The 13101-nt window shown below is 43.3% G+C and overlaps 1 protein-coding gene across 1 annotated transcript; it reads left to right on the top strand.

Moving 5' to 3' along the window:
• Positions 1-9837: 9837 nt before the first annotated feature.
• LOC148008156 (protein VAPYRIN-like) lies at positions 9838-12243 on the top strand. The gene has a single exon (XM_087674445.1). The coding sequence runs from the start codon at positions 10306-10308 to the stop codon at positions 11935-11937; it is 1632 nt and encodes a 543-aa protein (XP_087530571.1). The 5' UTR covers positions 9838-10305; the 3' UTR covers positions 11938-12243.
• Positions 12244-13101: the final 858 nt, after the last annotated feature.

Genomic DNA, 13101 nt, shown 5'->3' with positions numbered 1-13101 from the left:
TCTCTCTCTCTCTCTCTCTCTCAAGCTCTAGTTAAGCAAGTAAGAAGATAGAGAAGAAGAGGTCCTCAATATGTTGTAGACACTAATGATCTCTCTATTTACTTCTACACATTATATACATTAGGATTAGGGTTTGCACTTTTTGGTTGCCACCATCTCCTTTAACCATTGGGCATATGACTAATCCTTCTCTTTTGTGCATACATTAGCTTCTTGTGGGTATGGTTAATGTGGTAGTTAGATAGAGACTACCTACAACATTCTAATCTATTACAGATCTTCTTGTATAACTTTGCGAATAATTTAAAATTTGCATGGGAGGGAGCCCATCACTCTTTTTGTTTCTATACAAATACAACCACCCCATATCTATGGGTATGGATGGGAACATCACATATTTAACTTTGAGGGAACACTATTTCTAAAGTAACACACTGAAATTCTTAAAATTTAGAACTCCTTCCAAAATTTACTTTTTACACGTCAATTGAATTTTTTTATTGTGGACTCTTACATTGCTATATTTAGTAGTTGCTACTTTTGGTACATTGGAGGTTCTTGAGCTAGGTTAATATTTTCCCCCACCTAGATGAGTTCCAATCCCTTGGCACACTTCATTGGAGGTAGCATACTCAGGCTCACATAGGAGACAGGAACACAAGTTGTTATGGAAGATGAGAAATACAAGTTTGCTTGCTCTTGTATGGGTGTTGAATGGTTTACTAGTTGTCAAAGCTATTGAGGGTTATAGATGTCATAGTTTTTGTTGTGCTTGGTTAGTGATCCTTCCTTGTTGGGTGGAACTTCAATTCTTAAAGGAGGATGGATTGCAAGTTGTGGAATGTGGAGGATCACTCTAGGCATAGAGGCAATGCCTCCAAGCTCTTTACAAACCTTTGTACTTGTAAATAAAAACCTCACATGCAATCACTTCTTAGGAGCAGTGCTAGTATTCTATTCTTGTGCACAATATATATTTTGTTGAATTGGAAGATGGATCAAACTCTAGCCTAGAGTGTTGTCCCACAGTTGAATACCCAATATGTGTCTAGGTTATTGCACAAATATCGTGAGAGTGCACATGATCATATAAACTAGTATGCAGTTAGCACACAATTTCGTTGAGGACCTTTGTCTTGGTGGTAGTTAGTCGATCTAGGATTAAATTTCAATTGGTTGAGGAATAGAAAAAAACAATTGTTGTTGAGAAAGGGTTTCCATGAAGAGGATCATAAAGAGACTCAGGACTTAGAAGGGAACAAAATCTAGTCTAATCCCAAGTTGTACTTGAAGGGCATAGTCATAATGCTCCATTGGTCTAGTCTGCAGCTCAAATGGTAGTTGTTATGGGTAGTTTCTTTGTTCTCAAAGTGCCTTCTCAAACTATAGTTACTTGTATGTTGAGACTCCTCTTGTGGAATTTGGTTATTGGTTAGATGGAAGTCGAGGTCTATTCTTCTTGAAGAAGATAGGGTCTAAGTACTTTTCTTGAGTCTCTTCTTGACTTGTTGAGGTTGTAGAATGGGACTTTCCCCCACCTAGTTTTCTCCACATATTGAGATCATCAAGTGGTCCTTTCCATGGTCTCTCATAATTATATCACTTATACTTTTTATATACATTCATTAGATCAAATGTTAAGCATAGCATGCATTTATGAAGTAAAATTTTACATGACATAAGTTCCTTTTGTATTTCCCAATTGCATGAGAAATCTTGGTGTGCAATAAAATTTTCATGTTTTTCTTAATTAGTTGATCGAGAATTATTTATGTAGAAAGGAGGGTTTCCCAAACTGGAGGTAAAATAACTTGTCAACCAAGGTAGCATAAATCCCAACCAACAACAAAGTGTCCACATCCAAATCAACGCTCAATAACTCTCAAATAGCATATCCTGGCATAAACCATGATGGCCAAGCACCAATACATCCAATAGGACACCCGAATGTCAACAAAGAGCATTATGCATAAGCTGTCCTTGATAAAACCTTGTTGCCCAAATAATGTACAGCAATAAATCCATGCATAAATCGAGCTATGGAAGCTTAAACCAAGTCCCAAAGCATCTCAAAACATTGGGCAAACATCCCCAAAGCATATGGGCATCAAATACCAAGCCTCTGGAGCATCACATAAGCTAAGAGCATGACATTTTCTTGCTGTAAATCAACTCAGATTTGTTACATAATTTTTTTTTAAATCAGAATTTGGCAGATTTGACATCACCATTGCGTCCAAAGCATGCCAAAACCCCAAGTTAGACTCTTACCATGCCTAAATCGGGTTCCGGATGCCCGAGATATGAGAAAAAATTGGATTTTTGAGCCAGATTTTGAAACTAGCACAAAAAAAACGTGAGCTGCTACTATGGGGCCTACTGGTTATGCTGAGGATAAGGGGGCAAATGGGGGCACACAAGGTGCCCAATGAAGCCAAGGAACACTTGCAAAGAGCCTATGAGGGCCAGGGAGAGGCGGGAGATGAAATCTTACCTCGGGGGGAAGAAGCCATGGCTGGCATTGAAGCTCCAAGCTCTAGGTCTTCATCTGGGCTGAAGTAATGCCAGGCCAAGCTCCACAATCAAGCTCTGATCCAAGGCTGTTGAAGGGGATGCAATGGTAGTGGAGAAGGAGAAGAGGAAGATGCATGAGAGAAGAGCACACACAATGTAGGTGCTATCCAACTGACCTGACAACCTTATTGTACTATCATATTATATATGAATAAAGAATGGGTGGTCACAGTGTACACTGGCAAGCCCAAAGGCCTTTTACCCCAACACCAAGCATAGGAGGTGTGTGCGCAAGTAGCCATTGCTGGGCTAGAGGACAGTCGCTCTAAGTTCTCTTTCCACACCCCAGCGGATTTTTGGGTGCAAAAGGGAGACACGATGTGTAGGGAGTTTTTCCAGGTGCACCAGCCTCACAAATCAGGAGAGCAGATATGCAGCCTTCGAAATCAGTATGGGAGGAATTGTTCTAGCCTAGATGAGGTGATGGAGATTGCCACTGAGTACTACAATCGCCTCTTCCAACAGGAGACAATCTCAGCTAGAGGATTGCAATGTAGACAGTAGGTCTGGGATCACATCCCGTCCCTCATCTCAGAGGAGATGGGACTCTCCCTTCTAGCCCCCTTCATAGAGAAGGAACTCGAGGAGGCTTTCCATACACATGACCGGTAGAAATGTCCGAGAGAGGATGGCCTCTCTAAGGCCTTCTTCATTACCTATTGGGAAGTGGTGAAGGACCCCCTATTGATGGCCTTTCAGAAAATTTTCACTTCAGGACAGATGCCATGGAGTCTTTCGGCAAGCGTTATCAGTCGTCTCCTAGGGAGACCGGTTGGAGCTTTCTCAGTGGAGACTGATCACCTTATTGTCAATGGCCTATAAGGCACTGGCAAAGATGATAGGTAAGTGTCTATGCCCCGTGCTTCCAGACATCATCCATGACACATAGACAAGCTTTGTCTAGGATAGGGGCATTTTGGACAATGTATTCACCTTCTTTGAGGCGATAGAGTGGGCTCATCATAGTGGATAGAGGCTGGCCGTACTACTCTTGGATTTCGAGAAAGCCTATGACAGGGTGGATTGGGACTTCCTTGAGGACACCATGGTGAGGTTGGATTTCCCCCCGGCTTGGATTCGTGGGGTCTAAGCACTTTACAGATCGGCCACGTATAGGGTTCTCATAGGTGGTAGGTGTGGGGAGGAGTTTCATCTGGAGAGATCGGTTCGGCAGGGTTGCCCCCTTGCCCTGTACCTATTATTACTCTTTGCAGAGGCGATGTCCCACTTCCTCAGGTCACGTGTGAGCGGATTACACGGCCTTCAACTTCCAGTGAGAGAGGAGACGGAGTTGTTAAACTTAGAGTATGCAGATAACACATCACTTTACATTGAGGATGATGAGCTGATGCTGGAGAGAGTGAGGCTGGCTATAGAGGTGTTCTATTTTATAGCAGGAGTGAAAATCAAAGTCGGTTGGTTTCCTCACAAACCTGGACTCTATCGCGGAGTGGGGCGTCCACTTGGGATTTAGATGGGTGAGTAGAGGGCAATGAGTAGAGGGCAAACCATTCGGTACCTAGGGTTCCAAGTGGGACTCGACATCACTCCCACCTAGCAATTTCTTCCAATCCTCGATTCTATTCGGAGGAAGCTCACCTACTGGAGCACGGCTCACCTCTAGTCCGAGTCAGACAACTCCAGGGATTCCAAGGCCAAGGTGGCGTGGGCGACTATCATACGGCATCGGTCAGAGGGAGGGCTTCAAATCATAGACCTAGAGTATCAAATTATGGCCCTCTTGGGCAAGCTAGTTATCCACAACCTCACACTAGGAGGGCGGACCTAGAAGGTTCTATTGCAGGAGGGTCTTCAGGGTTGTAGACACAGGCTTGGTGGGGAGTGGAGGCAGTCCGTGAGATGAATCTTCACGACAGCACAGATCACCCCCCAAATCACCTTTCCTACGCAGCTTGCTCTGCGTGTGGCAAGGCCTTCGTAAGTCCCTAATTCAGAGCCCCCCAGGCTGCCAGGAGGAGATAGACCATCAGTCGGTGATCTAGAACCCCCAAGTTAGCAGATCAGGAAGGGGCACAGATTGGTGAACACCCCCACATCCAGTGGGCTGATTGGGAGGCTGGCTTGGCTCGTACCATCAAGACATGGAAGGAGGTGTACAGGAGGGTGGAGGAGGAGGTGCTGCAGCAAGTATCAAGCTGCTAGAGAGGGGTGGAATTGAGGAGAAGGGAGATAGACGCAGCAATACCTCAGGAGTGGCTTGCTCCCCTGATATGAGAGCCGATAGAGCCTGTGGAGGTATGGGCCACCAGGTTTTCACCAGCAGGCATCCCCCTACAAGTGGCAAGTAGAGTGGGCAGCACTCCATGTGGGACCTTCTTCACCATAGAGGAGGGGGGGTGTCTAGCTCTTGATAGAGGACAACAGGATGAGGGGATGGCTGTCCTTTCATGGAAGAGGATCAGGGTGATTGGCCTTCAAGGGAAGACATGGCGTCTTGACCCTTTTGTCTTTTGGCAAGAGCTCAGAGAGTGGCGCCTCTGGATTTGGGAGAGCAGGCCACTTGACAAGCTGGAGTGGGATCTGGGAGAGTGGCTATGGCCGGCCACTGCGGTCGCCAAGAAGCCACTGTGGTTCCTGGAATACACAACTAGGATTGGCAAACACATACTGATGCAGGAGGATATGGATTGGGCATCGTCACGTAGCAGGCATGGGCGGAGCACAGCATCACGAAGCCTTTCCCATAGACCTTCTAGCACCGCTTATGGGATAGTTGGAGGCGAAGGAGGGTATCCTATTTCTTATGGCTGGTGGCACATGGAGGCTTGGCGGTGGGAAGTTGGCTTGCCCAGATGCAAAAGGAGGGAGGTTGTAAGCGATGCACACAACAGCCTCTGGAAACCACAAAGCACTGCCTTTGGTCGTGTGAGGCGACGCACCTCATGTGGAAAGGAGCATGCCGCATCCTTCGTCATATAGCACCCAGCCTTGGATGTATCTCATGGGGATATTTCTACTTAGCAGGCGGTAAGCCAGGGCCATCACCTTCTATATGAGGTTGGAATGCAGGACACGATATTCATTATCGAGGCAAGGTCATGTGCAGTGGTCAGTTTAGAGGCTCTACTTATCCGCTAGGTGGTGGAGCCCACAACAGACCACTTTGAGGTATGGGAGATCATAAGGAGTCTTACTGGTTGGCATATCTGGAAGGTGTAGTGTCAGGAGGTTTTCGGAGGAGAGAGACTTTCAGTACAGGCAACCTTAGTAGAGCTCTGGACCTCTATCATCCACTCCCTCCATGGCCAAGGGGATCAGGTGCAGGGCAAGTCCAAGGCTCATCAGGAGCTTCAATGCCATTTCATGCGCACATGGGGCAACCACGACTTGTTTTTCGTGATGCAACCAGGCAACCCCAGATGGCGATACACCCCTCTCCATGGCTTCTTGCCCCCATCCCCCCAGATAGCCTTGAGAGGCTTGTATACATGATGTATTTGTGACTTTCATAAGCTCCAACTAGTCTGTTGAGCATGAGCACTCCATTGTAATCAGTTTTTTTGAGTAATATAATCAGCCACATTTTATTTGCAAAAAAAAAGTACCAAATCTTATGAATAGAGTGGAGGAAAGAATATGTGTATATATACTTGTATGCATATGTGTATGAGAGAGGAGAGAAGGGGTGTGTGTGCACGCCCGCATGCCCATGCGTGTGCATGTGTGCGTGCCATTTTAGTTTAGTAAGCTTATGCAAGAGACAAGACTTATGTGAGATATGTAGGTACAAGTGACAAGGAAGAAAGAAGTGTGAGTAAAAGATACCAATGTAATTTTATGTAAAATGTATGTGTGTGTGTGTGTGTGTGTGTGTTTGTCTCATCAGGTTAAGTAATAAAAAGTACATGTGTGTGTGTGTTTTACTCATCAAGATAAGTAATAGAAAGTATGCATATAAGTATGTGCATAAGAATGCATGTGTGTATATGTGTGCATGGCAATGCATGTGCATGTATGCGTGTGTATTTCTGCCACAATATGTGTGTACATCTTTCCATTTTCCTCACACAAGGTCAAATAGTGAAATGTGTGTGTGTGTGTGTGTGTGTGATCTCCTTAGGTCAGTTACACACCATTGCGTGGATGCCTAGACATTGAAATTTTTGCCAACATAATCAAGGGAAGAAGTTGTCAAGTGCAAATTGTTTACGAACTCACTTTGCTCCCAAAGCACTTTCCAATAAAAACTCTTATAAACCTTATCAAATGTCTTGAAAATGCCCGAATCCCCTACCATGGGAGAAGAGTGTGTCTCTTGAAAAACCTTTTTCTTGAAGAAAGTATACTCGACCTTTGAATCATAGCAGACCATTATGCCAACTATGATTGGGGAACTCTCTATCATCTTGTGATTTCTACATAATAGTGGATGCATGCTGGTCCAACAAATACTTTTGTTGGATGTTATCTATCGAATCTTTGTAGATAGTGGGGATGGTTGATGATGAGCATGCCTACACATATGAGAGAGCATCAGCCACAACATTATACTTTCCGACCATGTAAGAGATCTCAAAATCATAGTTTTGAAGGGTGGCGAGCCATTTTCTTTGCTTAGGGGGAGTTTAGGTTGTGAGAGGAAGTATGTGAATAGCTAATGATCACTTTTCACTTTGAAATGACTACCATAAAGATAATGGTACCACTTCTTGATGGCATGGAGTGTTGCTAACATCTCCTACTCATAACTATGTAGGCTTCTCTCCTTTTCATCCAACTTTTGGCTTTCATAAGCAATAACCCCATAGTCTTGAACTAAAATAATCCCACTGCCTCTACCACTTGCATCAACATATATGGTAAACTCTTTAGAAAAGTTTGGACAAACCAAAATAGGTGCTAAAATAAGCAAAGATTTTAGCCCATTGAAGCTTCTCTTTGTCATAGCATCCCAAAGGAAGGCTTGATTTTTTTACACCTGCCAGTAGGAGGAGTTGCAACATGGGCATAATCCTCAATAAACCAATGGTAGAAGGAAGAGAGTCCAAGAAATCCATGCAATGAGGTAGTGTTGGTTGGAGTAGGTCAATCCTTTAAGCACTGCACTTTCTTAGGACCACTATAATGACCTGATTACTAACAATATGACCTAAATCCTCCACCTCCTTTGCCATAAAAGTACACTTGGATTCTTTTGTAGATAATCTATGCTACCTCAAGAGCTCAAAGACTTGTCTATCATGTTACAAGTGATCCTCCTTTTTATTTGCTATAAATCAAGATATCATCAAAAAATGTGAGGACCATTTTGTAAAGGAAAGGCTATAGTATCTTATTCATCAAAGGCTCTAAGGTAGCAAAAGCATTGGATAATCTGAAAGGCATCACTAAGAGATGGTAGTGACCCATCTCAATGCAAAAAATTGTCTACTCATCCCCCTCTTTCATTCTAATTAGACGATAACCTAAACAAAGATCAATCTTGGTGAATACTTTAGCATCTTTGAGTTCATCCAAGAGATCATCAATGTGGGGAATAGGGTATCTATTCTTTATGGTGCAATTGCTAAAATCCATGTAATCTATGCACATACAAAATGATCCATCCTTCTTCTTAACTGATAGCATTGGTGAAGCGAATCGAGATAGATTAGGCTAAATGAAACCCATATCCAAAAGCTCTTTCACCTACCTTTCCACCTCTTCTCTTTTAGACTTAGACAACTTGTAACGTGGCTTATTGACAGGCTTAGTTTTAGGAGCCCTATTGATCAAATGATCTACTTTGCATTTTCGTAGCAAAGAAGGAGGAGACTGAAAAACATCATTAAACTCTTCCAATAGTTTACAAAGGCAAGGATCAATTTCTTTGAAAGAGCTAGGAGATAGTTTTTCATCCACTTTTAGAAATAGAAGTGCAAAGATACATGATTTGGCATTTTATCTTCTTCTAGATCTTCTTTAGGCAGATTAGCTCCATGCTTTTATTTTCAATTCCATGCAATACTACTTACTATCCTTTCCACATGAACTCCATTCTTTTCTTCTCTAGGTCCATTGAAAACTTCCCAAGGTGTCTAAGCTAGCCACATCCAAGTACTATATCAATCAAAAACATTTCCAAATCAATGAGATTGGTATGAGTGGTACATGCTAAAGATAAAACAGTAGGAATATATGGGTAGATTTTATAGTTGATCTCATGAGCTCCATTAGCTACCTCAACCCATAAAGAAGACTCCATTTCAAGAGGAAACAATTCCAGCACTTCGAGGGATTTAGGATTTATAGAACTATGAGTGCTTCTTGTATTGATGAGAATATGAGCAACTCTCCCATTAATAAACCCCTTGAGTTGAAGATTATTGTCTACCTTTTAGAGCCAATCCATGCATCATGAGGGATAGAACACAAACTTGGAGAAGAATGAACAATCCAAAGATCATCTATGTAGTAGCCACAAGGATCAAATGAAAATTTGTCCATAGGATCATAATGCTCATTATGTATGTCCACTTCATTCCCATCCACTACTTCGTAATTTGTCTCATCCTCATTTTGCACGATAGTAGCATGTGGTTCATCTTTGGAATCATCTTCAATGATAATACTATTGGCTCTTGCATTCTTTGCCTTACACTTAGATTTATGGTTGGCTATCCACTTTTCTCCACATTTAAAACATAATCCTTTAGCAAACATGTCCTTTAGCCTATCATTAGTAACATGTTTTCCTTGGGCATTGCTAGATAAAGCTTTAACATTGAAATTAGTCCTCTTTTGATCAACTTTCCCATCAACACATGTGAGAGAGGAATAAAAGAAGTGAGAGGAAAAAAGGAGAGAGAGACATCCAATTGACCAAACCGGGTGTAGCTCAATTGGTTAAGTTGAATGCATGGTGGTTAGATGGTCTTGGAGCTCAATTTCTACATTCACATGATCATTGGTTATAGGATTTAAAAAAGGGAGATTTGAACCCGAGGTTAACTGACTAATAAAACAAAGCACTTACCAATAGGGTGCACAGAGAGAGAGAGAGAGAGAGAGAGAGAGAGAGAAGCTTTTTGTTTAGAATCTACTTTGCCATAGCTCCATGTGGTGACTGCCATGAAGGAGTTGCACAAAGGGTGCAAGGAATGCTAGTATATTTAAACCATTTGGTAATGAGAAATTTCGAGAGAAACAAAAGGAGAACAAAAGGTTTATTTTTAAAGGTTGTTTTTTAATGAAAATGTGGGAATCGGGATTCCTTTCTTGAAGATCGGTGGCGGGAGACGCAATCAACTTGATGATAGGGAACTAAGGACGGAGTGGGGGGGCCATGCAGCCACTTGGGGACAAGACGGGTAAAGGTTCTGCTAGCGTCTAGCTCGCCTGCACAGGCCTCGTCTTGCCCTCCCGCACCCCTCCTCCCTTCGCCTTCATCGCCCTTCGCATCGACAATTGCTTCTCAGTCTGGTATTTGCACTCTGCTCTTCCCTTGAATGCTCGCGAGGGGCTTCTTCCACTGCACAAAGCAGCTCGACTGCCTCTCAGGAGCCTCTTCGCAGTCAGACTGCAACATCATTGAGATGGCCATTAGCTGTACCCTATGGTCCATCGCGCCTCTTAATGAGCCATCTCCATACAGGATTCACAGGCTCGTCATGACGCATCTTCAAACAGCAGTCTCTCCTTTATACGCCAGCAGCGGCAATTAGGGTCTCATGTTGATGTTGAAGGACCTTTGAGGTGCCTCCGGTTTTACGATCCTTCTTCCACAAAGCAATGGACAGGCTCCTTGTCATTGAGCCGCAGGAGCTTATCTTGAGCTATGAACTTGGCCAGAAATCACACGCCACTGTGAAACTACGGAATGTTATGTACACGATGCATGTCGGTTTCAAGGTTCAACCGACCGCGCCAAGAAGGTATGCAGTAAAACCCTCACTTGGCATCATCCCTCCCCTCGGTTTTGCCTCAGTCGAAATTGCACTATCTCCCCCAACGGAGCTCCCAGAATGTGCCCCTTACAGCGAGGACAAGTTCCTTGTTAAAAGCGTGGTGGTGCCTGGTGGAGGAGACAATGAGTCAGTCTCTTTGGACTGGTTTAGTGCAAAAAGGAAGCAGGTTTTTTCAGACCACAGCCTCAAAATTGTATTCATCGGAGGGGGGATCTTAAGAAGATTGGTTGTAGATGGATTCATGGAGGATGTCAGGGAGATCCTGGAGCTGGGTGAGACATTAGTGAACTCTACAGATGGCGAGGGACGCACACCTATGCACATTGCAGTGGAGTGTGGAAGGCCAGAAATGGTTCCTTTGCTCTTGGAATTCTCTCCAGATGTGAATGTGAGGAGCAAGTTAGGCCAGACAGCCTTGCAGGAGGCTGCCTCAAGAGGTGAAGCGTTAATATCAGAACTATTGCTGTCTAGGGGTGCAAAACCTGATCTGAGAAATTCGGCAGGTTGGACAGCCCTGCACAAGGCTGTAGTAAAAGGGCATGCAGAGGTTTCGAAGTTGTTGGTCGATTGGGGGGCTGATGTGAATGCAGTGTTGGATGATGGGAGATCTGCATTGCACCTTGCAGTTGATGAGGGAAGGCATGAGTGCTTGAAAATGTTGCTGGAACTAGGAGCTGATACTGATATAAAAGGACCAGGTGGTGAAACACCCCTGCACAGAGCAGCAACAAGAGGAGATAGGAAAGCCTCAGACCTTCTGTTGAGGTATGGAGCAAGCAGTAAAGTAAGAAATTTCAGGGGAAAAACACCTGGGGATGTTGCAAGGGCTTCAGGACAACAAGCTCTGCTGCTCTTAGATGAACTCAGCCTAGGAGATGATCTGAGGATTGCATCTCGGAAAGGCAAGGTGGAAGATGTACACCTGAGCTTGCGAAAAGGGGCTTTTCTTGATGGAAGAGATGAGCATGGGTGGACTGCTTTGCATCGAGCTGCATTCAAAGGCCACATGACTGTGGTCTCTGCTTTGCTTGAAAAAGGTGCAGACATTGACAGCAAAGATAACGCAGGCTACACACCTCTCCATTGTGCCACTGAGGCTGGACACAAAAGTGTGGTAAGGCTTCTGCTTAAGCATGGTGCCCAAGTTAATGCTTACAGCTTTAGAAAATCCACTGCTCTTGATATTGCCACTGCTTTCAAACACTTTGGCATCCAAGACATGCTGATTGACTGGGGAGCTGTGGACCAAAAACTTGAAAAACATCTGGATAGAGGCTTCAGCAGCAACCGAAAGCTTGAGAACATTTCAACAAACAAAAAAGATGTGAAAGGCCTGTATGATAGTAAATCTCTGACTTACTCCCCCATTTTAGAATCCAAAAAGCCTGCCAAACCTCGTGCCTATGTCTCAGATCGAGTTGTATTGCCCCTGAACCCTGCAATTAGAGCTATTTGATTAAAACCAAAGATGTTCAAAGAGAATAGAGCAAGTCTTTGTCCATTAGGGTCCCTGATTGGACTCTGCAGATATAATTCATATAGTTTCTTCGGCCTATATTCCTGGATTACTTCAAATGTACTGAATAAGTTTGGCTACATGCAGGTAGCCTGTGGTAACATGCAACGACAGATCAACTCCATGTAGTTTGGGGTTTGCCTTGGCTACAAGTCATGAGCATTCTCCATCTAGTGAGTGGGTATCTTTTGACAGTGTGATGCTTGAATATGCAGATCAAGATTTTAGCGCTATTATTTAATATTTCCTTATGTGTTAGTCCTTATGTACCTTACGAGTCTTCACAAAGTGATTTTGGGGTGTAAGAGCCTTGAACTAATGCTCACAAAAAACTGCTATCACTGTATTTCTGTACCAGTTGGAATTCTAAAACACCGGTTCAAAAATTAAAGTGACTTTTGACCTTGTTTTTTGCAAGCACTGCCAAGGAACTTTAACTATTCAGCGCTATAATACCTTCTTTTTCTGCTAACAACCATCTTCAAACAATACCTTTAGGGCTCTTAGTTGGAAGCTAGTTTTTGTGCTGCGTGTGTGACAGCAAGCTGTGGATTACACACATCAACTCTAAGCACAACATGGTCTTTTATGAAATCCACGTGTGCTTTGCTCTGATCTAGGTTTAGCGGTTAAAAGGGTACGCCCAGCTTTTCAAGTTCTTCCTACAGTTATTGCTTATGTGCATGGTATGTAGTAAAACATTGGTTCGAAAGGAAGGTCATACTTACCTCGTCATTTATGCATGCTTGTAGTGTTAAAGAGTTGCTACTGATTATTTATTCTTACACAGGTAACATAAAAATGCCAGCTTTGATATAATTCATGAGAAGCACTTGTGTAGGTACGTTGCATGAGATGTCTCTAAGATTTGAAAATTTGCAGGCTTTACTACACTAAACTCTATATTTTCAGAACTATTGCACAATTGTTTTTCGGAAAACGAAAGATTCTACTTGTAACACCTTGACGGCAAATTCTCTAAGGTAAAATATGAAGTACACGTATCCTTGTAAAGAGAAGATGAGTATGTCATTGATACAATGGTTGTGTAAACAATCAATTTGGTTTGAAATCTTCCTTGGTTTCAAGCTGTCATCCATCCTC

This window comes from Lygodium microphyllum, unplaced genomic scaffold (genome assembly GCF_053477565.2).
Source record: "Lygodium microphyllum isolate KBCC unplaced genomic scaffold, Lygodium_microphyllum_v1.1.10 scaffold_292, whole genome shotgun sequence".
NCBI classification, from domain to species: domain Eukaryota; kingdom Viridiplantae; phylum Streptophyta; class Polypodiopsida; order Schizaeales; family Lygodiaceae; genus Lygodium; species Lygodium microphyllum.
This window is presented reverse-complemented; position numbering and strand designations above follow the sequence as displayed.